This window comes from Rhinoderma darwinii, chromosome 6, assembly GCF_050947455.1.
Source record: "Rhinoderma darwinii isolate aRhiDar2 chromosome 6, aRhiDar2.hap1, whole genome shotgun sequence".
Taxonomy (NCBI): Eukaryota; Metazoa; Chordata; class Amphibia; order Anura; family Rhinodermatidae; genus Rhinoderma; species Rhinoderma darwinii.
Window position 1 is genome coordinate 128,667,637 of NC_134692.1, and position 23,856 is coordinate 128,691,492.

General features: G+C 44.0%; 1 protein-coding gene and 1 non-coding gene across 3 annotated transcripts in view; one reads left to right on the forward strand and one right to left on the reverse strand.

The window, feature by feature from the left end:
- Window positions 1-3,513: 3,513 nt before the first annotated feature.
- Window positions 3,514-23,856, reverse strand: part of TMEM184A (transmembrane protein 184A) — a 30,829-nt gene continuing 10,486 nt past the window's right edge. Inside the window, exons 1-9 of one of the 2 annotated variants that reach the window (XM_075831416.1) lie at window positions 16,570-16,627; window positions 14,317-14,574; window positions 11,295-11,460; window positions 10,143-10,233; window positions 9,975-10,050; window positions 7,568-7,659; window positions 6,533-6,702; window positions 5,923-6,120; window positions 3,514-4,519 (exon numbers count right to left, since the gene is read on the reverse strand). In XM_075831416.1, coding sequence (XP_075687531.1) covers window positions 4,272-4,519; window positions 5,923-6,120; window positions 6,533-6,702; window positions 7,568-7,659; window positions 9,975-10,050; window positions 10,143-10,233; window positions 11,295-11,460; window positions 14,317-14,574 — 1,299 coding nt within the window. In that variant the 5' untranslated portion in view covers window positions 16,570-16,627 and the 3' untranslated portion in view covers window positions 3,514-4,271. Of the gene's footprint in view, window positions 4,520-5,922; window positions 6,121-6,532; window positions 6,703-7,567; window positions 7,660-9,974; window positions 10,051-10,142; window positions 10,234-11,294; window positions 11,461-14,316; window positions 14,575-16,569; window positions 16,628-23,856 lie in introns of those variants that run through there. The other variant, XM_075831417.1, reaches the window with a different exon arrangement.
- Window positions 8,449-8,521, forward strand: TRNAV-UAC (transfer RNA valine (anticodon UAC)). Its single transcript has one exon. It is a non-coding gene; the product is annotated as a tRNA-Val (tRNA).

Here is a 23,856-nt window from a genome sequence, read left to right on the forward strand (position 1 = left end):
CTCTGGTGCCGATGTGTCCGACACGATGCAGGACCTGGGGCAGGAAGTGAGTGACGTCACAGCGTGATCTCTCGAGAACACGGCTGTGTCTGCACTTCCAGAAGCTGGGCGTTGTGAAGAGAAGTGGATGATACTTCTCGTCAGAACGCCCAGCTAGTAAAAGAAGTAAAAACGCCCAGATGTACGCACATAATACACGCCCACTTGGACTTTTACTGTAAACACGCCCAGTTGTACTTTAGAAAGCCTCATTTGCATAAATATAAAATTGCTCATAACTTGGCCAAAAATGCTCGTTTTTAAAGAAATAAAAACGTTACTGTAATCTACATGGCAGCGCCGATCTGCTGCAATAGGAGATAGGGGTTGCAAAATCTGGTGACAGAGCCTCTTTAAGTTTTAAAGGTGTATTTAAATTTTAGAGTCTTATGGCATATTTGTAGGATATTTCATAACATTATGATCGGTCATGTTCTGTTCTCTGGATCAACGGAGTCCCAGGACACAAAGGTACCGAGGTCCCAGCAGCTTTTTCTCTGCACAGGGGTGCTCCTGTCTACCCACTGCATGGAGAACGGATTATGTGAATGTTGCCTAGCAACCATTTGGTTTCATATCTGAGTGACCACAATTTCAGTACTCGTGGCTATATGTACTTAATTCACAAGTTGTTCTTTCTGCTGTACAAGAGACTTGATACGCTGGCAGTGTTGGCAGGCAACAAATCATAGACCTTGTGCAGCTTTGGAATAAAGGTGGGCTTTGTAGCCCATAGCAATTAGAGCTCAGCTTATTACTTAGAGGCCCTGTCACCACATTAGAAATTCCCTATCTTGTACATAATGTGATCGGCGCTGTAATGTGGATTACAGGAGTGTTTTTTATTTAGAAAAAAAACAATCAATTTTGACGGAGTTATGATCTATATTAGATTTATGCTAATGAGTTTCTCAATGGACAACTGGGCGTGTTTTACTATATGACCAAGTGGGCGTTTGAGTGAAGTGCATGACGCTGACCAATCAGCATCATACACTTCCTGCTATTCATTTACACTGCAGATAGTGATATCGCTATGTGCAGCCACATAAACACACTAACATTACTGCAGTGTCCTGACAATGAATATACATTACCTCCAGCCAGGATGGGATGTGTATTCATTCTCCTGACACTTCTGTAGCGTTTCTGAGGTTTAGGGCTCGTTTACACGAGCGTGATATAGGTCCGTGCAACGCGTGTGATTTTCACGCGTGTCGTACAGACCTATGTTAGTCTATAGGGCCGTGCAGACAGGCCGTGATTTTTGTGCAACGTGAGTCCGTTGCAAAAAACTCACGACATATCCTATATTTCTGCATTGTCCGCGCATCACGCACCCATTGAAGTCAATGTGTGCGTGAAAATCACGCATGCCACACGGAAGCACTTCCTTGTGACGCGCGTGATTCGCGCAACAGCTGTCAAACTATGAATGTAAACAGAAAAGCACCACGTGCTTTTCTGTTTACAAACATCCAAGCGGAGTGTCATAATGATGGCGGCTGCGAGAAAATCCCGCAGCCGTGCATCATATGGTGATGACACACGGAGCTGTTAAGTGCCTTTTGTGCCTGCTAAACGCAGCAGTTTTTTTACGTGCGCAAAACACACACGCTCGTGTAAACCAGGCTTTACATCAAGGCAATCGTAGTCTTGCGAGATTACGATGTAACCTGTCATTTCAAACGAGATTACGCTTGCCTTGCTGTAAATATCACACAGACGCTACAGAAGTGTCAGGATTCTGAATAGACATCACGTCCTGGCTGGAGGTAATGTCTATTCATTGTCAGGACACTGCAGTAACGTTATAGTGTGTTTATGTGGCGGCGCATAGCGATATAGCTATCTGCAGTGTAAATAAATGGAGAGAAGTGTATGACACTGATTGGTCACCGCCATACACTCCTGTACAACGCCCACTTGGTCATATAGTAAAACACGCCCAGTTGTCCATTGAGAAACTCATTAGCATAAAGCGAATAGGTCATAACTCCGTCAAAAATGATCATTTTTCTAAATAAAAAAAACTGCTGTAATCTGCATTACAGCGCCGATCACATGTACAATATAGGACACTTATAATGTGGTGACAGAGACTCTTTAAACGGGAAATCCACCCTAAATTTATTTGTACGTACCATAGAGAAGCATATGTAAAATCACATTATGGAGCAGGGGCTAAGCATGTGCTCTGCTTCTCCATACAACTCTAGCAAGTAAGGAAGGAGCTGAGTGAGAATTTCCATAATTAGATACGTCTGGAGACTTTTATGTGTCTGTGCACACACAGCCGTTCTGTCGCAGTATTTGCTGAATCAGTCATTTAGGTGTCAGTTTGCAGTGTGTTGCATTCAATAGGTTGTGAAATGCCCTGTAACTCGTCTGGTGGTGAAAGCCGATACCAGTGACCGATGTTCTTTTACGTTGGCATTAGAAAACCAATACATACAATCATCACCAGCATATAGGCCTGTAAACAACAGTGACATCGAAGGGAAATGTGTGCTTTATAGGGACAATATTTCATTAGTGGTTTCTGGCCCTCATCAGGTCCTAAATTCTATATCCATTATGGCATACTATAAAAGAATTACTGTAATCATACTTACTCTGTACCGGGCACTGCATTTGACCCCATTGTTTACACTGTCCAGCAGCTCTGTTAACTGACACCCCTTGTGCCTCGTTAGATCTGATGCCACTTCACTGCACACTGCTGTCAGCATGGTAAATAATCAATCCAGTGACACAAAGTTTACAAAAAGAGGCAATGGAAGAGGGCACCACAGCCTTGCCACCAGGGCGTGATCACCAGACTTAAGGCTCGGCCACACGTAACAGAATTGCTGCGCATTTTCCATCCGGGATATATGCAGCAGAATACAGTAGCAGCAAAGTGGGTGAGATTTAACAAATCTCATCCACACGCTGAGTGAATATTCCAACCCGAAATTGACCTGCGGTGCGTATTTTTCCTACCGCAGCATGTCAATTCCTTCTGAATTGCTGCGTTTTTCAGAGGAGATCTCACCATCCCACAACATTGTGAAAAGCCGAGCAAAATACGCACCATTTTTTGCATTCAAAGACGTAGGAAATGGTGCGGTTTTTCTGCAGCGGAAGGTCTGCTACTTTCAACGGAATTGCTGCAGAAATTCCATTACATGTGGACAATCCCTAAGGGACTAGACCAGTCCCGAAACATGTTAATACATAAGGTTATATAAAACATCAGTATTGCTTCATCATTGTGCACCCCTTTCAACGTCCCTACTTGACCGGGGAGGGCAGAGAGGTCAAAAAGAGACAGCCCGTCCCCTTTCATTCCCAATCCACCCGCTAACAGAGCACAAAGGGAAAATCAATTGATAGACAAACTGCATGGCATAAAAACTAAACTGCATGGCATAAAAACTATTTACACAATTCTTACTTCGCTGGTCAATTCTCCCATGGAAACCACAAAAACCGCACTGAACTTTTTATTTTACTCTGGATCCATATATTTAATGCATTCCTGTAGCCTATTTGACGAAAAGTTACAGAAAATCCTGTCCACGCAATCGTCCTGTAATAATCCAAAAGGCAAATAAAATATTTTTTTTAAAAATCCACAGGGTTGTCCATAAAATGATTCCATCAATCTTCCCGAACCAGCGTCCAGCAGCACACAGACCATTTTATTTGAAATGACTGACGCTTTGTCCCATTTTTATTCTGCATCTGTTAATATTGAGCGTGAGAAGAATATCGATGTAAACTCCTAACGAAGAGAAGACAGTCCGCCAAACTGACCTTGAAAATACACATTCAGCCGCGTTGGGATTCCGTCATTTGCATTGGTATTGCAGAAGAGTAAATTAACAAGGAAAAAAAAGACAAATTTTTTGGCATTATGTAAAAATTGTTACAAAAACACAGGACAACAAAAATAATATAAAGAATCTACTACTCACAAATACAATACAACAGAAAGAAGACATTTGGCTAAAGATGCTACCGACATATAGTCAAGTTGCGCCATCCTTGGCAAGGTCATGACCTGATGCAGACCAATACATTTTATACAAGTGTTTCTGTACAATCTTTCGGGTGGACATCGATCCCTTACATTGAATAGGTCCTTTATGACACCCACTAGTCAAACAATAGTAATCCAAAGCAGCTATAGTCACGGGGCCGGGAGCCGTACGTCTAGGTTGACCTCTTGGTTTGTCCATGGAGTCCTAGAGTTCGTCGTCCGATACAATGAGCATCATCTTCTCATTCTGTATCTTTTTCTTGCTCGACTGTCCATTGCTGGCAACTGCGTGCCCGTTCTGTCCTTGCGATTTGCGCTCCATGTCCTGCATGGACTGTTGGGTGTACTGTTGGTACGTTGGTGAGAAGTTGTGGATGGCGTCTTGCACAATGTCATGGGGGCTTATGGTCTCCTTTAAGCCACTAGAAATGCTCTGCATGGGTGCCACGTTTGCTGTAAAAAAAAAAAAAAAAAAAAAAAAGGGCAATGTCACTGAACGAGAATAGAAAGTTTTTGCTTCTGATTTACAAAAACCCAGTGGGGAAAGGATTTAAAAGATTATTGCAAGCGGGGGGTGTTCACAGCAAGCAGTCATATTCCAGAGATATTCCAGTACAGGTTGTCTATGAATGGGTCAGGATTTAGAGTAAAAAAAATTGAGAAGTAGACAATTGTATCCATTGCTACATTGTATCAGTCTGAAGCAGACTATGTGGCTCACTGAGCATTGCCTAGACTGGATATAGTTGTACCCACTTCTCAGCTGAAAGCAAGAGTAGGTCTGTTGGTTTGCAACTTCTGGATGTAAGACTTGCTTCACAAAGCCGCGTTTGGTCCATGGGATACGGACTGTATGTCGGCCGTTTTTCCCGGACTCCTAGCATCATAGTTATCCATGATGCTAGGAGTCCCTGCCTACCTGTGGGAATACGGTCCTGTACTGTAATCTTGGTTTCAGGAAAGTTTTCACACGGTGAGGCAGTGACTAACAGCAGCCTGGATGACTATGATGGTAGGAGTCCGGCTCCCTGAACCAGGAAATGTGGTCCGGGAAACATGGCTGACATATAGTCCGGACCGAAGACGGCTGTGCGAAGCAAGCCTTATGTCCAGAAGTTGCAAATCAATATACCTACTCTTAAAATATGGCTGACATATGGTCCGTATACACGAACCGAACACGGCTGTGTGAAGCAGGCCTAAAGAAGAGTGTTCTTATTCACTGACAGCAATTAATTATGGTGGGGAATTGAATCACAAACAGAATTTGCGACGGAGGCTGTGAACCAAATATAAGCAGAGCAGAGGATTCCTGATCGCTGGTAGTTAGTGCAGACCCTGTGACCAGCTTCTCATTGGGGGACCCTTTTTAAAAAAATAAATAAAAGAAAATATTTTTAGAAGTGGAAAACCCCTTTAAGGAGTCAAACAGATCCTCCTATTTTAGCATCAGTGCCAATCTTTAGATGAAGACCCAGTCAGCAGGTGACAATTGAAGACTCATTATGATCACGCATGGTGAGGGGGAGGACCAGTATTGTGTATTCACATTTATGGGGCTGTGACAACAATCTTTTATAGCCAAGTAGTCGTCAATTGGAACGGTGAGAAAAAAAAACAAAAAAAACGGCACTGTGGTAAGAGAAGCGACATATGGAGATAGTAAGTTTGGCATTTAAATGGCCCCTATGATTCTCCTGCCCGATCTGACATAGAAAGATGCATGGAGTATGCTGGGTGATGTAGTTGCCGCAACCGTGTGACGCCTGAAGAGTCTCACACAGAAGTCTTATTCTCCGCTCAGGGTGTCAGTCAGTGATGTCAATGATTACCGATCCCTCAAATGTAAAAATTACCTGTTGAGTTTTCCTTTTTCTCCCGGTATACCTGGCAGGTGAAGGCGTAGCGCAGAGAAACGGCTGCAAACAGCATTTCAATGCAAATTATGAAGTTCTGATACCCGGCAGCTACCGTCCCAGCGCCAACCGGGTTGCCGTTGATGATCTGTACTTCAGGAATTGCACCACATCTCTCCAGTATCGCCAGAAGCATTCCTACAGGAAAGAGGTTTCAGGTGGGAAAAGGGATAATCAGATAGCAAATGTGTTTAAAGGAACACTGTATAATGCTTAGTGCAGGACCTGAAGGGGCGGGGCATGACACTTGTTCTTTGAATCCCAGTGTCATGCACCTCCCTCTCCGGCCCTGTACTGGGCAGAACATTAGATCAGTTTCCCTAGAAAATAAATGTAAGTGGTTACACAAAGAGTTTAGGACGAGTCAAGGAAGTGATACTTGAAAGGCGGAAGCCTCCACCTCCAACATTTATAGACAATATAGCCTTGGTTGTCCTAGGACATAGACTTCATATAAGGACATGCTGTGTCGTCATCTAGACATGCGTCTCCTATCGTAGCTTGGAAATCTCTACAATTTTGTCGTATTGGGCCGTTAATGGGTACCGACCTTGCCAAAATGATAGAAAGATGACTGCTTTGATGGTAAGAAACTTCAGCACAGGTTCAAAGGGATGCAGCAGCTCCTTGGTCGCAAAATAGAAGAGAAATAAGGCATAGAGAGCCAGGCTGACCGAAAAGTTATATATAATTGTGATGTACAGATAGCCACTCTGAACACTGCCAAGAAAAGATTAGAGAATATGGAAAGTAAATAAGATTTCAGCATAAATCTAACATAGTAAGGTTAAAAAAAATATATATATATGTCCATCTAGTAAGACTTACGTCTTTGTAATAGTTTTAGTAAAAAGTTTTAGAAAAATTTGTTTCAGGTCACAATTTGTTTACTGGCCCTTTAAGAGTTGCAATGGCACGCAATTCAATTGCTTGCCTGTAGATGGCACCAATTTAATATATAGTGTTACAAACGGGAAAACAACTTGTCACGTGGCGTTTTCTATATCAGAATGTGAGGGGTGAATAGTCCGGTAGCCATAGATTGAAATCTAGTAGCCGGAGGTTATAACTATTACTTAATTTGCAAATTATAATAAAAAAAAAAAAAAAAAAATGAAATACATTCTGTTGTCCCCAAACATAGCTATTTAAAACCTGCTAAAATAAAAAAAAAAAAATATATACATTCCTATCCAAACCATCCTAATGTACATATACCATCCATCTCTACCTCCATACAGATATCACGCCTGCTAGAGGAGGACTGTTCACATTATAGCTAGATTATGTCTATGGCATTCAGACGTGGTGGATTTGTTGCAGATTTTCGGTGCGGATTCACATGTAGCAGAGGTTTTGTCTGTGGGTTTGAGGGCGTGCTATGCGCCGTGTCTGTACTCACCCTAATGATTCTTATTGGTTGTTATAAGACCCATTATCCCTGTAGCAAAGTGGTAGGAAGTTGTATCAGGACATTAAATACTAGGACGTGTAACACACAAAGGAACCTTACTCTCATCCGTTAGTTCCCCTTCCCAGATTATTGTCAATATGCACAAACGTAAAAATCCCACTAATCACTTACTTGAAATCCCCGTCATGATATTTCCCAAACGCTTGTAGGATTATTGTAACGACAGCCATGATGGGCTTCACTATGCAGAACTGCAGGGTTGCCTGTGAAAATAGGATATCACCATCATATACAATATCAAATATATACAGATCTGATATTAGTCCAACATCTATCCGTCTGTCCGTCATCCAAACATCCGTCAATCATCCAGCTATCCGTCAATCATCCAGCTATCCGTCAATCATCCAGCTATCCGTCCGTCAAACAGCTATCCGTCCGTCAAACAGCTATCCGTCCGTCAAACAGCTATCCGTCCGTCAAACAGCTATCCGTCCGTCAAACAGCTATCCGTCAATCAAACAGCTATCCGTCAATCAAACAGCTATCCGTCAATCAAACATCTATCCGCCAATCATACCTCAATCTAGCGATCTATCCACAAATACACACCAGGCCCCATGAATATGAAGAACATTTGAGTTACATTGGACTTTACATCCAGCCCCTGCTAATCTGATTTGGACGTGTAGATTTAGAATTTTTAAAAAGGGGTTATTGTTGATCCTCTAAGATTAGCCCATTGGGACACACTGAGGTAATACAGGGGGTCCTCAATCTTGGAGAGGAAAGACACCTAAAAGAGCACATTACACTCTACGCCCTTTGACCTGCAGAGATAAATGTGATGTTTCATGTGAAATCTACAGCCTAGTCCTCTGGTAGATAATCTGTCACTCTCCATCTAAATATAACCCCTCAGTCATGGTTAGAGGAACCTTCCTTACCAATATCATTTTAAAAGGGGCAGTGACTTCTATGTGAGAACCTCAAATAAATGACATCCATTATGCCTGGTCTCAAGGGTGTGTACAACAACTGTAGCAGCACATGGTTCCATAGTGTAGTGGTTATCACATCTGCTTTACACGCAGAAGGTCCTGGGTTCGATCCCCAGTGGAACCACTTTTCTCTCTTCTTATTAAGAATTAATGTTAAATACTTCAATTGGTATTTAAAGCATCTTTCTAGAAATTATTTCACCCCACAGGCTTCAGGAGGATTTAAGAGACTAACTAATAATGAGACCTAATAATGTCAGGTCTCTTCTACAACTCTTGCTCTTCACTCTCATCCTCCCTTATTACTATTTCTCCCTCCAGTCTCCTAGACTTCTCCTGTGCTGCACCCGTTCTGTAGAACTCACTGCCCCGGGCCCTTAGGGTATGTTCACACGGCCTATTTACGGACGTAAATCGGGCGTTTTTGCCCCGAATTACGCCCGAAAATAGCGCCTCAATAGCGCTGACAAACATCTGCCCATTGAAAGCAATGGGCAGACGTTTGTCTGTTCACACGAGGCGTATATTTAGGCGCCGCTGTCAAATGACGGCGCGTAAATAGACGCCCGCGTAGAAGAAGTGACCTGTCACTTCTTTGGCCGTAATTGGAGCCGCTATTCATTGACTCCAATGAATAGCAGCGCTAATTACGGCCGTAATTGACGCGGCGTTCAAGCGCCTGCACCTGCCGGTACGGCTGAAATTACGGGGATGTTTTCAGGCTGAAACATCCCCGTAATTTCAGCCGTTACGGACCCCCGCCGTGTGAACATACCCTTAGACTTGGCCCTAACATGCCTTCAAACAACATTTCTTCAAGGTTTAGATCATATAACTTCATAGTCTTTGGCTTACACACAACCTGATCTGGTCACAGATACCGAGATATCTCCACTACGTCCTAAACTTGCCTCATCACTCTGCATTTTTAAAGGGTAACTACATTAACAGTTCAGAAGTTTTCATTGGTGAGGGTCCAAGCACGGAGACCCCACCAATCAAAGCGGCAGAAGCGCTGTGATGCTTCGTTTCGGATCGGCTTTTCTTGGAAAGCCGAGCACGTGGTATACTGGCTCAATATAAAGTCTATGGTACGTTCACTGCTCGCTCGGCTTTCTGAGTAAAAAGCCAATCAGAAATGAAGCAGGACAGCACTCACCCGACTACTGCTGCCGCTTCGTTTCAGTGATCGGTGGGGTTCTCAGTGCTCAGATCCCCACCGATCAAAACTTCTGATATGTCACTATGACGTGTAAAAAGTTTAGTTACCCTTTAAATATATCTGATGCCACATTTTTATCTACTGTGAATCTATGAGGTTGCATTATAAGCCTGAAAATTGTACTGTAGTTGCACCCCCTGCAGGAGCACTCAAGTAATACATCCTGGAAACCTGTGAAATTTAAAGAGGTTTTACCAACTATTTTTTTTTTTTTAGATGCCAGAGACAGAATGACATGTTGTAGCCGATACCAAGCGGATTTTCCTCTTTGCTGTCAGCATAACTTTTAGAGGTGGGAATCATATCCTTAAAGTAAAGTATCCCATCCCAGCTCCACCTTGACACTACGACCTACCTGTTTGCAAAATCGGAGGAAGCCAATGGAATAAGACATTCCTTGGAGACAGCAGGTCCCATAGAAACAGCTGGATCTGATGGAAAGACACGCACACCATAAACCAAATTATAAAGCAGAAAAGAGAAGCGTTCAGCAAATAATCCATCCATGAATAAATGTACTCACTTTACGGGCTTTCCACGTATCTCTGTCATAATCGCGCTCTCTCCACCAAGATACTCAAAGCAGAGACTGAGGAAACTGTATATAACAAATGCTGTTTGACAAAAACATGGAGAATGAGATCGTACGTGGCTGATATCAGAGAGCAAAAGCGAAAAGCATATAGATTGTCCATATTTTAAATAATATTGTAATGAATAGCACGGTTCTTAAACTGATTGATGCAATGATTCCTGTATACACAGAGATTGTACTTTGACAACAAATGAAGGTGGATTAGATTATTAAAATGTTCCAGAATATAGGAATTACGTTATTGTGCCTGGATAGCCAATCCCTACTATGGAGGTATTAGGAGGATTCATCCCACCAATGCAGTAGACCGCAAATACGGCCATGTAAACGCACCTTATGGGAGAGGATCTGGTACTAGCGAGATCCCGGAATTTCTTGCACACAGTGCCCCCTATAGGAGGAGCATATGCTTACCTGCTCTACCGATACACCTTTAAATTTAACTTTTGTGGGAAAACCAAAAGAATTTGAAAAAAAAGTTTCTATATAAATTAATATATGTTTGAAAATATTTTAGAATGTAGAAGATCTTTAAAGGGGGTTTCCCAGGATTTTCCAGAAGTGTCTGATAGTTGGGGGTATCAGAAGAACAGGGGTCACTTGACCCTATTCCGCCTGGTGAGGCATCTGCCATGAGCGAGCAGAGTACGAATGGAGACACGTCCGCAACTCTCTCTATGCGAATATATAGGAGTCTAGCACACGACCCGGTCTCCATTCAATCTCCACCTGATGTGGCGGCCAGTGGCTTCTATTCCAGACGAATCAGGAGACACCAGTTTGCCAAATATGTGGGCGTCCCAGAGATGGGACCTCCACCTATCAGACATTTATAGTATATCCTGTGGATATGCCAGAGAGGTCTTTGGTGGGAAGACTTATGTGGCTGTGCCTGGTACTGCAGCTCAGCTGTTTTGCTCGTTGAGAATTTCATTGACTGACAGCAAACAGACCTTGAAAATTGTGAAAAATTTAATCATTTGTATATTTTAGAAAGTTGCATAAAAAGGATTCTACTTCTCCGAGTGGTTTTCCAATTTCAGGTTTAAGTTTTTATACCGTCAACGTCTACATACGCACCTTCATAGCAATCTCTGACCGAGTCGAAATACACGTAGTACTGGTCATTGCCGATGAGCAAGAGACTCAGCCAGGAGTCGAAGGAGTAAATGGGTACAATGAAGAGGATCCGGATGATATAACGCTGCTCCTTCGGAATGGTGTAATTCCGGAGATGAAGATAGATCTGTAAATAGGATTAAGAAAAATATATGTTACAGGTTTGCAGTAGGAAAAAGGGTGTTGGCAATAAGCCAGTCAGTTTAGAGTTCAATAAAGTCTACTCCAGCTGCGTACAGACCAATCAAACCGGAGGCTGCTGCAACAGGAAGAGTGAGACACTAGACTATTAGCGAATTTGGGTACAAGGGTCATTTCCCTGATCAAATATACTTTGGGCCAGTGGCAGATGGAGATATCGCTGTAGGTATGACAACATGAGAACCGGTAATAGAGCACGCGATCCGAGCGGCTCTGACTTATTTCACATGCCGAGCTACGGATAAGAAGATACAGACAATTATACGGAAGTGTGACTCAATGCGCCGCGTGGGATCAGCCATTATCTCATAGCCTCCCCCACCACCATTGTGGAAAGGAAAATATGACTGGGTTATAGCTGATGGCAAGGAAAAAGTGCTGTAAAGATAATTACTCACGTGACCTATATAGTAGGGGAGTGACACATACTTATATTAGGTGAGTGATGAGGTCATCTGGGTCACATGCCCACAAAATGCATATTTAATATGCATGGTGGAAGGATATGGATATCATCTAACAAGTGTTTCTACATATCATTTCTCTGTAATACAGACATGGAACATAGGGTATGTAATATCCCATATGCTCACCATAGGTCGCTGGCGTTGATCGTAAAGGGGTGCACCAGGAATATACGTTGGTGACATAATCGTAAGCTAGGCCATCGATTACTCACACATTCATGACCCATCTTAAAAATAGACAAGCACTAGATATTCCTGTAAAACCTCTTAAATAGGGCACGGGGAGTCAAATACCCACGGTGCATTATACCCAAAAAGGTGGCACTTGTTAAAGGTGGCACCTCGCCATACACAAATGGTTGGTTCAGCCGAGCGTGCGTAAGTTCTCAATGGGGAGAGGGGAAAAGGCCGCTGCCAGACACCTCTCCTCTCCTGCATGAACCAAGTATCGAGCATGTTGAAATTCAACATGCCGGATCCCCCCTTCACCGCCATCTGCCGATCAAATATCGGCCAAACATGTAATACAGATTAGATGGTTGGCCGGTACTGCCAATAAAAGTGGGTTTGGCCGATATTAGTCTAAGGGCTCATTCAGACGATGGTGTATCACGGCACCTTAACTCAGGGAGAAGTATTCTTCTTTCTGAAATAAAGTTGACCATACACATAGGACCTTGATCGGACAGAATGTGGCCAATCAATCGTCCGTAGAATTGTTCGGATGAATGATCTCACCAGAAACCGGAGTAACTGGTTTAAAAAACAAAAAAAAAAATCCCCATGGGGCCAGCGCAAAGCGGCAAATGATCGGCCGATCGTACTATACATATGTGGTTTCGGCCTAGATTTTCTAACTTGGCTGATCACAGATGTCTGCAGTCAACCATTGCAAACAATAGTCGGCCATTATGGTCAACTTTATTCTCACGTGAATGGTCAACTTAAGACCAACCCTTACCTAATATTGAAAAAGGATCGGACTAAAGACCCATATAAAACACTCCTAGAATTATTATCATCAGAAGATGGATCTTTACACCATTGCAACCATTATTTGTACAGATGCTATGAATAATTTCAATATAGGATTAAACTACTATGATAGTATACAGTAGGACAAGTTCTCATCAAATGTTCAGAATCAAGTCTACGTGAAAGGTTGGTCAAACGTTCAGCTGAAACAGAGTTTCCATGTTCGGTAGAGATTTGGCATCAGGTCCCTTACTTCATTTCATATACAGGGAATTTTGTCTATAGCCGAGAACCTATGAGTTGCACTCAATGCCAGTAAGCTGCTCTATGAATGAGAAGCAGCTTTCTGCCTGAAAAAGAACAATATGTTCAGGACATGAGAATAGGATTCCATCAGAATCCTGTCATTTTGCCTTATATACAGGGCATAATGTCTGACACACAAAATCCCATACATTATCAATATCATACCTCCCAAATGTCCCGGATTCGGCGGGACAGTCCTGGATTTCTGGTGGTATCCGGTTGTCAACTGTATCTGCAGACACAGATACAGCTCAACCCAATTCCGAAGCAAGGAACCATCAGCTCCCTGCTTCAGCATTCACTGTCCACTAGTAGGGGACTCCCCGGGAAAGCCCTTGACTTCACCATCCATATATGGACAGCAAAGTCAGGGGCTCCTCCTGGAGCGGAATGCCGTCCAGAGTGTTTCCGACGCTCCGACCTGGGATTCTGCTCATAGAGGGAGACGCAATGGCGCTACCTACAGGGGGGGGGGGGGTTGGTGTGCTATCTTCAAGGGGGGTGAGGCACTATGTACATAGGCACTATCTACAGTGGCACTATCTACATGGGCACGGTGTGTGCCACTATGTGGGCACTGGCACTAGGGACAGCTAAGAGGGCAATATACGGTATGGTGGCATTATACTGTATGGGGCAGATATTTGGCATTATACTGTGAGGGGAGACACTATGGGGCAGGATATGGTGTGGGCTGAACCAGGTGTGTAAGGGCGGGGTTAGAGGTGTGGCTTAAAAGGAAAAACATTTGCCGCACTGCATCGGTTGTCCCTCTTTGCGATACTTGAAAGCTGGGACTATGTAGTGTTACTCCTTTTAGTTGCGAGTTCCCTGAAAATATCAACAAGCAGCCAGTGGAGTACAGGCTGTCATAAAACAGCATCCGCTAATTCTGCAATGATACATCCACTGCTCATGTGTATGCTGTAATGGTGGGAATACTGGTTGTCACCCAGCTTTTCCAGAAACAAATATAACCAGCAGTTAATTTATTTTTAACAACTTGACAGAAAAGTACAAACTTTTTTTCTTACCTGACTGCAAGTTAGTAGCAGAGCCGACCAGACAAACACCCCTGAGATGCCCTTCGCAGCAGCGGTTGTCAGAAATAACCGGTCACCATCTACAGAAGTATTGGAAGCAGTCCGCAGCTCAGCAGCAGTATTCGGATCCATAGTAAATAACCCTGCCAGGGTGCCAAGCATGGTCTGAGCCGCCACCGTGGGATTCTCCGTGGACAGCGACACGTTTAAATCCATCGTTACAATCAGTTCCGTCGTTGCATTGCTCATCTGTGTAAAGGTAGAAAGAGTGCAAAGGTAAATTCAGAGACACATGACAGGCACTGGACCGATAACAGTAGCAATGATTATCTCATACAAGGGGAGGAGCTATGTACAGATGTAGCAGAGCTGGGTTGGTTTTTTAGAAAAATCATAGTGAACGCTGTTATCTTTGGTTTTACATAGGACTGCAGGTAAACCTACTGTGTTATCTTAACTCAGAGTTATCACTAGAGATGCTCCCTCGCACATGAGCGATGGTAATGGAGGTAAGTAATGGACTGTTCGTTGTGTGGGAGGTAACATGATGTCTCCTTGCCCGAGTGTCCCATAAATGAAGCAACACAGTGTAACCTTGTTCTACATGCCCAAGTCCGCTAAAAATACAGCCAGCGTGTAACATGTGCCGATTCACATGTGCGCAACGCCGTTTTTCATGTCCGAGGTGCATCCGTGCTCTGCACGACGCGATATCACGCATCCCCCCATAGACTAGAGTCCATGGAGGGTTGCTTAAAAAAAATAGGACATGTCCTATTTTCTCACGGACCCTTCACACGTTCCGTTGAAACGGCCACATTGAATTATATAGGTTCGTGTGAATAAGGCCTCATGTCTACTTCGGTTTTTTTTCGTCAGTATGCTATCCATTTTTTTTTTTAACTGACAGCACCCTGACACATTCATTTCAATGGGGCCATGCACACTTCCGTTGTTTTAACGGAACCGTGCGGCCGTTCCGTCAAAAATAGGACAGGTCCTACTCCTGTCCGTTTTTGACGGAACAGTCTCGGCCTTTTCATTGATTTGGTCCGTGAAACAACGGACTGCACACGGAAGCCATCAGTGTGCGGTCCGTGTTTCACTGAACAGTCATTAGCGGCCGTACAACGCAAGTGTGCATGAGGCCTTATTCACACAAGCGTATTTCACATTCGTGTTATGCGCGCTAAAACAACGGACATCACACGGACCTATGTTTTTCACGCAGCGTGTGTCCGCTGCATTAAACTCACTGCATGTCCTATACTGCCGTTTTTTTTTGCGCATAACGCACCCATTGAATTCAATGGGCGAGTGAAAAATCAGACAGCACACGGACGCACGTACGTGTGCTGTACGTGATTTGCGCATCAATTCCATTTAAAAAATAAAAAAAAGTGGTTTGCGAGTGCGTGAAAAACACATAGCACTCGCAAAGCGCAGACGCAATAACGCACACGGCCCAGATTTACGTAGCTTTAGACATGCAGTGAGTTTCACGTAACAGACACACGCGGTGTGAAAAAAACACGCATGTGTGAATAGTCCCATTGAAAATCGCATTAGTCAGTGTGCTGTCAGTTATTTCAGCAGACAGCACACGGATGTCAAATACGCTCGTCTGAATGAAGTCTAAATTATTGCCCAGACTGCCAAATACATATGCCCCATCATCGTTATAAAACACATAGAAATTTATTGGGCCCCATAGCAAAAAATAGAATGGGCCCCACTCCCAAATTAGGACTCCAAATATACCACATTATTATTACTGTTCATTGTATTTTTAGGTCTGAAGTTCTGTGCTGAATAAATTTGATAATATATCTGTATTGGGCAGCTCTTTTTGGAATTTATAGATTCTATAATTCTGGCCGACTGCAGCTACCACTAGGGGGAGCTAACGGCATATGGATTTATACAACTAGTATTGAACTCAATAGGTTCTGTCTGTATTCAGCGAGTATGGCAGCTTCAAGTAGCCAGGGCAAGCAGTTTAGTGAGCAGTGGTGTGTCCAACCTCGATGGTAGGTACTCCAGGGGCTATAAGGGCTCATTATGGGTTGCATAGTGGGTAAAATCATTACCATATGGTCTAATACTACAACATACTGAAGCGTGATAGAAGTTGCTGCAAGAAATATTGACACAAGATTTTATTTGCGGCAACCTACATACAGTATTGCACATTGAAATGGATTTAAAAGCCTGTTTTTCTAGGAAAGGTCATAAATGTCTCACCGGTCAGACGGGTTCAGCTAAGCGTCCGGTGTTCAGGTGCCTTCAGCTGAATAATATAGAGCAGATGTTTTATTAAGCTCCAGTGCTTTTCCTTAGCACCCGCTGTTCAGGCGCCAGCCTTCGCCAGGAACTTTTCAGAGGTGGTAAATATTTAACCACTGCTCTAATAACCCACTTTACACCTCCGGGTTCCCAGCAGATTAATGTAATAAACCTAAAGCAGGACTCTGCAGTATGTAGAATACCAGGCAGGCAGGTGGCACGCTGGCGGACCCCCACAGATGAACAAATCTTGACAAATGTCTTGCATCTCATGAACTTTTTTTTATATAAATGAGGAGCAAATGTATAAATACGGCCCTTCTGTTCGAGTTCTGAACCCCAAGATCAGAACTTGGTGGCTGCATTCTAGAAGATTAGAATCTATGTGATCTAGTATCAGCTCTCGTCTCCTGTCATCACAGTGTCAGTAGGCAGCCTATGAAAAGGTAAAGTAGTGTAAATATTTGCTTCTTTGCATTCTTGTGCTTTGCATAAGGGAACAATACAAAATCCCATCCAGACCACTTCACCTCCGCTGGTGTAGAAACTTTCATCGGATTCTATGTATTAGGCAAGAGCAGAACTGAATCAATATGTGACATGGCGTCAAAAGCCACAGTGAGACATTTCCATGTTTACAAGGCACAATGTGTCAGTAACAACACTCCTCTAAAGTATGAGGTGTGGGGTGAAGCATATCGACTCAGACTAACAATATTTCCTGCTTCAGCTGGATCACTCAAAAAATATTGGACATGATATATTACCGCCTATTGTAAATTAGACGATTATTATAAGTCAGCGAGCAGTTCCACGACCACAAAAAAAAAAGTAAAAAAACAGGTGAACACTGAACAAGTGACAGGTCGCAGGCCTCCGAGGGGAATGTAGGGGGTACATTATTCCTCAATACATAACTAGAGCTGCTGCGTAACCTCTTTTTAAAGAGTAAGATTCCGGTCCACCATTAATAAAAGAGGTGGTCTCATGAAGACAACCTCTCACTATAGACATCATAGAGGGGGGCCCTCACTCAGAGCCCCTCTATTAGCTAGAAAGGAGAGCCGAACGAGCAACTACCATTCTCGCAGACTCTAGCCGTCCTTGTTATACTTAATTTCCGGTTCAACGGCTGCAGCGCGGGAGATGCCTGGCTGGACACGGATTCACTTTGCAAAATCAGCTGCTTGCTGGGGGTGCTGGGGGCGACAAATTAATCACCCTAGGTGCCGCATTCTGGGGCGATCATCATTAGATATGAGACACCCTTATCCTTTTCAAAAAAAGCGGAGGTGTGTATTGTGATGTTCTGAAGCAGCTTGCTCACAGTACTGAATAATATACACACTGCAGCTGCTGAGGAACCTCTTAAAGGGGGTTTTCCCACTACCGCACAGCTGATGAGCTATCCACTGGATAGGTCATCAGTATATGATCGGTGGGGGTCGGACACCCAGACCCCGCACCGATCAGCTGCTCTGACTGCTTCCGGGCACCAGACGTCCATGCCAGAAGAAGTTGGCTCCTATCATGGACTAGCGGCCGAGCTGCGCTACTGCCGCAATGCAATGTATGGAGCCAACTGCTTCCTGCTCCGTAGACTGCATAGTGTGCAATGACATCCGGTGCCCTCAGGCAGGTAATCGGTGCAGGGTCCGGGTGTCGGACCCCCACCGATCATATACTGATGACCTATCTCATACCTCCCAACTTTTGAATTTGGAAAAGAAGGACATTTTAAACCACACCCCTAACCACGCCCAATATCTCGCATAAACACATCAAATAACGGCCCGATCCTTCTGCACATAGTCACTGCGGATCTCTGGACTGTGGATATCAGATATTATGGATCCGGTTATGTCGTTTTTGTGTTACTTTTCCTATCTTGGGTATAACATTTGCTCATCACGGCAGCAGCTGCAGGACAAACCAAAAGGCTGAGAACAATGAAAGTCAAGAGGGAGACCCTGTGGTGGTTGACTTTTCAATTGACAGGTAGCAGAGTTACATGATGGGGATTTTTTTTTTCCAGTTGTGTAACTCTGCTACCGGTCAATGGAAAAATCATCCACCAGAGCCCCCCTGTTGACTGCTCCACACACAGCCCTCCTGTAGATCGCGCCACACACAGCCCCCTCCTGTACATAGCGCCACACACAGACCCCCCCCTGTACATAGCTGCACACACAGACCCCCCCTGTACATAGCTGCACACAGACCCCCCTGTACATAGCTGCACACACAGACCCCCCCTGTACATAGCTGCACACACAGACCCCCTGTACATAGCTGCACACACAGACCCCCTGTACATAGCTGCACACACAGACCCCCTGTACATAGCTGCACACACAGACCCCCTGTACATAGCTCCACACACAGACCCCCTGTACATAGCTCCACACACAGACCCCCTGTACATAGCTCCACACACAGACCCCCTGTAGGTGCCACATTGCCGCCAGAGCGGTAGAGGTAGCCGGCCCTACTGCTGCCATTCAACGCTCTGCTTTGACGTCTCTCACCGTCAGAAGAAGGCAGGAGTCTTGCAGCGGCGTTCTCACTGATATCGATGCCAGCCCGGGAGTGGACCAGTCCAGTCACCTGACCGGTGAGGTCAGATGACAGGTCAGGTGACAGGTCAGGTGACTGGACTGGTCCACTCCGGGGCCGGCATCGACACTAGTGAGAACTCCGCCGCAAGACTCCGGCCTTCTTCTGATCGCTGCTGCATTTTGCAGACTGCCCGGGATGGCGGGACAGCAGTGAGAAACTGGGACTGTCCCGCCGGATCCGGGACAGTTGGGAGGTATGCCTATCTGGTGGATGGGTCATCAGTTGTCTGGTAGTGGAAAACCCCTTTAAAGATAGAGGGAGCACCTATTATCAATCAGTGGCTGCCACAGGATAAGAGAGACTATCAACAAAAGTGATCTGTGACACATGGAGATAAGCGGCGCCTACGTAATGCCACTCTTGTTTATGCAAATATTATGTACAGACATTTAAATTAAAAATTTGCAGTCATGTGAGATAAATATTTATATTATTAGTCTGTGCACCCCCTGTAGCTACGCCTCTGCTCCAGCGTATGCATTCCCCTGTTCAGGGCTTGCAACCGGCAAACCTGTAAGAGTAATTTTGCCCACTACCCTTAGGGGGGGGGGGGGCATTCGGCCACCAGGTACTGACACTGCCGATATGACTCCTCCAGGAGTGGAATCCCTGTCCAGAGTGTTGCCGACGCTCTTGCCGTGGATTTCGTTCCTATAGGGAGCCCCAATGGCGCTAGCTGCAGGGAGGGGGGCTGTGTAGGACTATCTACAGAGGGCACAAACTGGGGGCCCAACTTCTATATGGGGGCATAAAATGCAGTTTCATGCCGCCGTAAGTTCCCCCGCAAAGGGGTCCACTAAGCCTGCGTCGCCCAAGGGCCCACATAAAACCGGAGCCGACCCTGTCTCTGCTCCAGGGTATGTACGCCCCTGCTCCAGGCTGCTGTAAAACCGCTTGTGTCTTCGTACAGACCCCACATAATAGGGAATGGCTATAATGGATTAGCGTAGGCTGCTTAGAGGTAAAGCGCAGGACGGGAAAGCTTTTAGTTCATGCTCCAGCCTCATGTAATAAATAGTATAGATAAGAAGCTTCATTAATGTTTGAGCAATAGTTCCTCTGTAGGTTGGGTCTATAAATAATTGAATATCTTCTGTCTGTAGCTCATCAGCGATGGTTTTCCCCATGGGAGGAGGACTTGTTTCTACTGTCCGTCCCTGTGTAACACGTGTAGTACGCCTTTAACTAACCCTCGTGTAATCGAGTCATCCTCACTGATCTGCATGGTTAAAGAATTTGCCCTAAACTATTTCTTAAGGGCCTTTTTCACGGGCCAACGAGTGTTCGTATGAACGCTCATTCATCTGAGAATCTGCTCGTTTATGCTGCACAAAATATTATCATGGTTTGCAGCGCATCTCCCTGTATAAACAGGGAGATGTGCCGCCGACGTGTGGGGACCAGCGATCCTAGTAACAACCACTCGTCCCCATTACGGATCATAGATCCTTGTGAAAGGCGCAAACGAGCGCCGATCGATGAGCTGTCTTGTTGGTCGGCGCTAGTTTTTACGGCCAAAATTGGCCTGTGTAAAAGGACCCTTAGTTATATCCGTTTCTGGCAAAGCTGGGTGTCAATTAATATTGGCGTTAATATCGCTCCCACAACAGGTGTTATCATGCAGCTTTCCCCAGAATCCTGAATGACAAATATATAGTGATACGTCCCATCCATAGGTGTATGCCATGATAGCAGTTGTTATGGTGCCGAGCAACGAAGAGGGGCATCTCTACTCAGACGTGAGGCGCAGTCAGGCCCTGTTCACATTGTGATGTACGTTTAGTGTGTACGCCAGGAAAGCTCTTGGCATACACGCTAAATGTTTTTCATAGCACTCCATTAGAGTGATGGAGGCCAATAGAGTATCTTATGGCCTCTGTTGGACTAGTAGATTTCGATATAATCCCCCCAGGCATGCAATAGCACAGTAGACTACTTATTCCTGAGTGATCCCTAAAAAATAACGTATACCGCACAGTATACTTTTTTTTTTTTTTTTAACATGTGAGCCTATAGTTGACGTATTCTGCTGTACGGCATCCTTTAAACGTATAGATCATGAGCTTTTCATTACCATAATAGTCTATGGGTGACTGATGCCACCGTAAGGCATCCGATACAGCCTACGTTTAACTTATGTCGGGAGCTTTTACTCTAAACGTAAGCCAAAAGTGTCACGTGAATGGGGATCATGGAAGGCAAGAATGGGAAAAATTAATGCAAATCACTACGAGACCAATATAGTCATAAGTCTTTAATGCCCTGATCGTGCGGGACCCTATCCCAGGTTTTGCGATGGGACCCCATGGTTACTCATTACACCCATGATCCCCTCCTCCAATATTGCTGGGTAACTAGAGAGATTAGTGTTCACTCATGAGCTGGTTGACCCACTAGATATGTAGATTGATTGTATGGCAGACATCTAAAGAGATGTAATCAGTCCAGGAGGTGTATAGTTAACGTAGGAGCCCTACAGGAGGCTCTTATTGGTTTTCTATTGTGCTTTGTATCTTTCAAGGCTTCTATAGATTGAAGATCAAAGTCGACCCATTTAGAGGAGTGGATGACATTTTGCCCTGTCAAATACAGTTAAACAGGAAGACAACAATATTGAATTCCCTGCAATCAATATATTTGTACATTCCAAGCATGTCTTGTACCACCCACCTGAGTCACATCGATCGCCTGGATTTATCATTTTATTCTTGAAATAAAAAGTTGGACTTAAAGGAACAAAAAAAGTCTCTATTCACACGGCCATTTGGAGATCTGATAGCAAGAAGGACACCGCACGCAGCGCTATTCTTGCGGTCAAAATGACGGAAACCACAATGGAACCCATTGCAAGTCAATGGGGTCATTCGGTGCTAGCGGGTGCTGTTGGAATCCACTGTCAGACGGATCCCGCCTACCGGCGACGAGGAAGCGACCAGAGCCTGAAAGAAGTAGATTAATTGGGGACCTGATGGAATTTCTATGAATTTAGCATAAAAGTTTGCCAACAATACCAGTCCAATGTATGCCAAAAGGACACTTTTTGCATACGCCAGGAGCATGGGCCCCTATGGATACAGCAAGCAAAGAAGAAGGTAGGATCCAGCGCTGGGTGCAATTAAAATGGATTCTCTGTTCCAAGTTTATTGGAATGAAATTAAAAGGAAGTCCAGTTGCATAGGGTCCTGGGTGTGTGAAAAAGTGGTGGTGCGTGTCCTCGGGGCCTACGCGTTTCGGACGTCTGCTGCGTCCTTAAACTTGGCTGTAGTGATTTTTAAATAGAGCGCGCTGTCAGTTTTATACTAAGTCAGCTGATTGTTAATGCGTGTCACCGTTCATGTTGCGTTGGAACGCAAACCGGAAATGATCAATTTTATATTATGTCAGCTGATTTTTTATGCGTGTCATCGTCTATGTTGTGTTGGAACGCAAACCGGAAGTAGTCATTGGGTCCTGTGTTGTTTTCTGTCGGATCTCATCCGTGAGTAATTGTATAATTCTTGAACTTTGAAAACCTGAGGAAATTAATAGATATGATGTATTTATACTTATTTATGATAAGTACTGTATGTTAATGGTGATTATGACGTTTCAGATTTCTATGTGGGTATATGACACTCACGATGTCCGGTTGAACCTGTGTATCCCGGCCTGATATGTCTCCCAAGAACCATCATCAACGTTCGTATTGGCCGTAAGTGACATTTAATCATAGATTCTACTCGAATATCCGAGAAAATATGTATACTATGATTGTATTTATTTGTCAATTGTGACGAAAAACTGGGGGCCTTTGCAATCTGGCTGTGATGGATTATTGATACATATATGAATGACCATGAAAGTTGAATTGTGACTGGTACTGTTGCATTAGTGTTGGAATATGCTTGAAAACCTGTTAATATGGTACTATGTTACAACGCGCTCTGTATATAGGATGAGGATCATGTGGGGAAAGTGCAGGAAGGACACAACTGAATCTTTATGGGAATCGGGAACATGTAATGAAACAACAAGACTGGGTAGTGTATAAATAAAAAAGTGTGCATGACAAAAAGCATATGTTATGCATGCATCGCTTGGTGGGTTTATATACCTTGAATAGCATTGTACGGTTAATTGGATTTAATTTTTATTAGCCTTGACTCGTTTCTGAATTATGCTCTTGTGTAGTTAGTAATACTTGTATATATAATAACAGTTTGGTGACTGGTGATACTTTCATGGATAATGACTATTTATTAATTAGGTATAGATACATAGGTTTTTTCTTCGATATATTAATATAGATACATTAGTTCTTTCTTTAGGTTTAAGCCGTTTGGGTACCTTGTATTAAGTCTGTATATCCAGTATGCTTCCCTAAGGTGGGTTTTGTGTTTGATGTCACCTCCCCGTTTGCAGGGATGAATTTTTTCGATGGCATAGCAGCAGAAAAATTTGGTTGATCTGTGATGTTGGGAGATAAAGTGCTTTGCTGCATTTGATATGTTCAGAATATTCTCATTTCTGATATAGCTAAGGTGTTCCAGAATTCTTACTTTAAATTTCCTGTTCGTACAGCCTACATATTTCAATTTACACTCAATGCACTCTATGATGTAAATAACTGCTTCAGAATTACAGTTG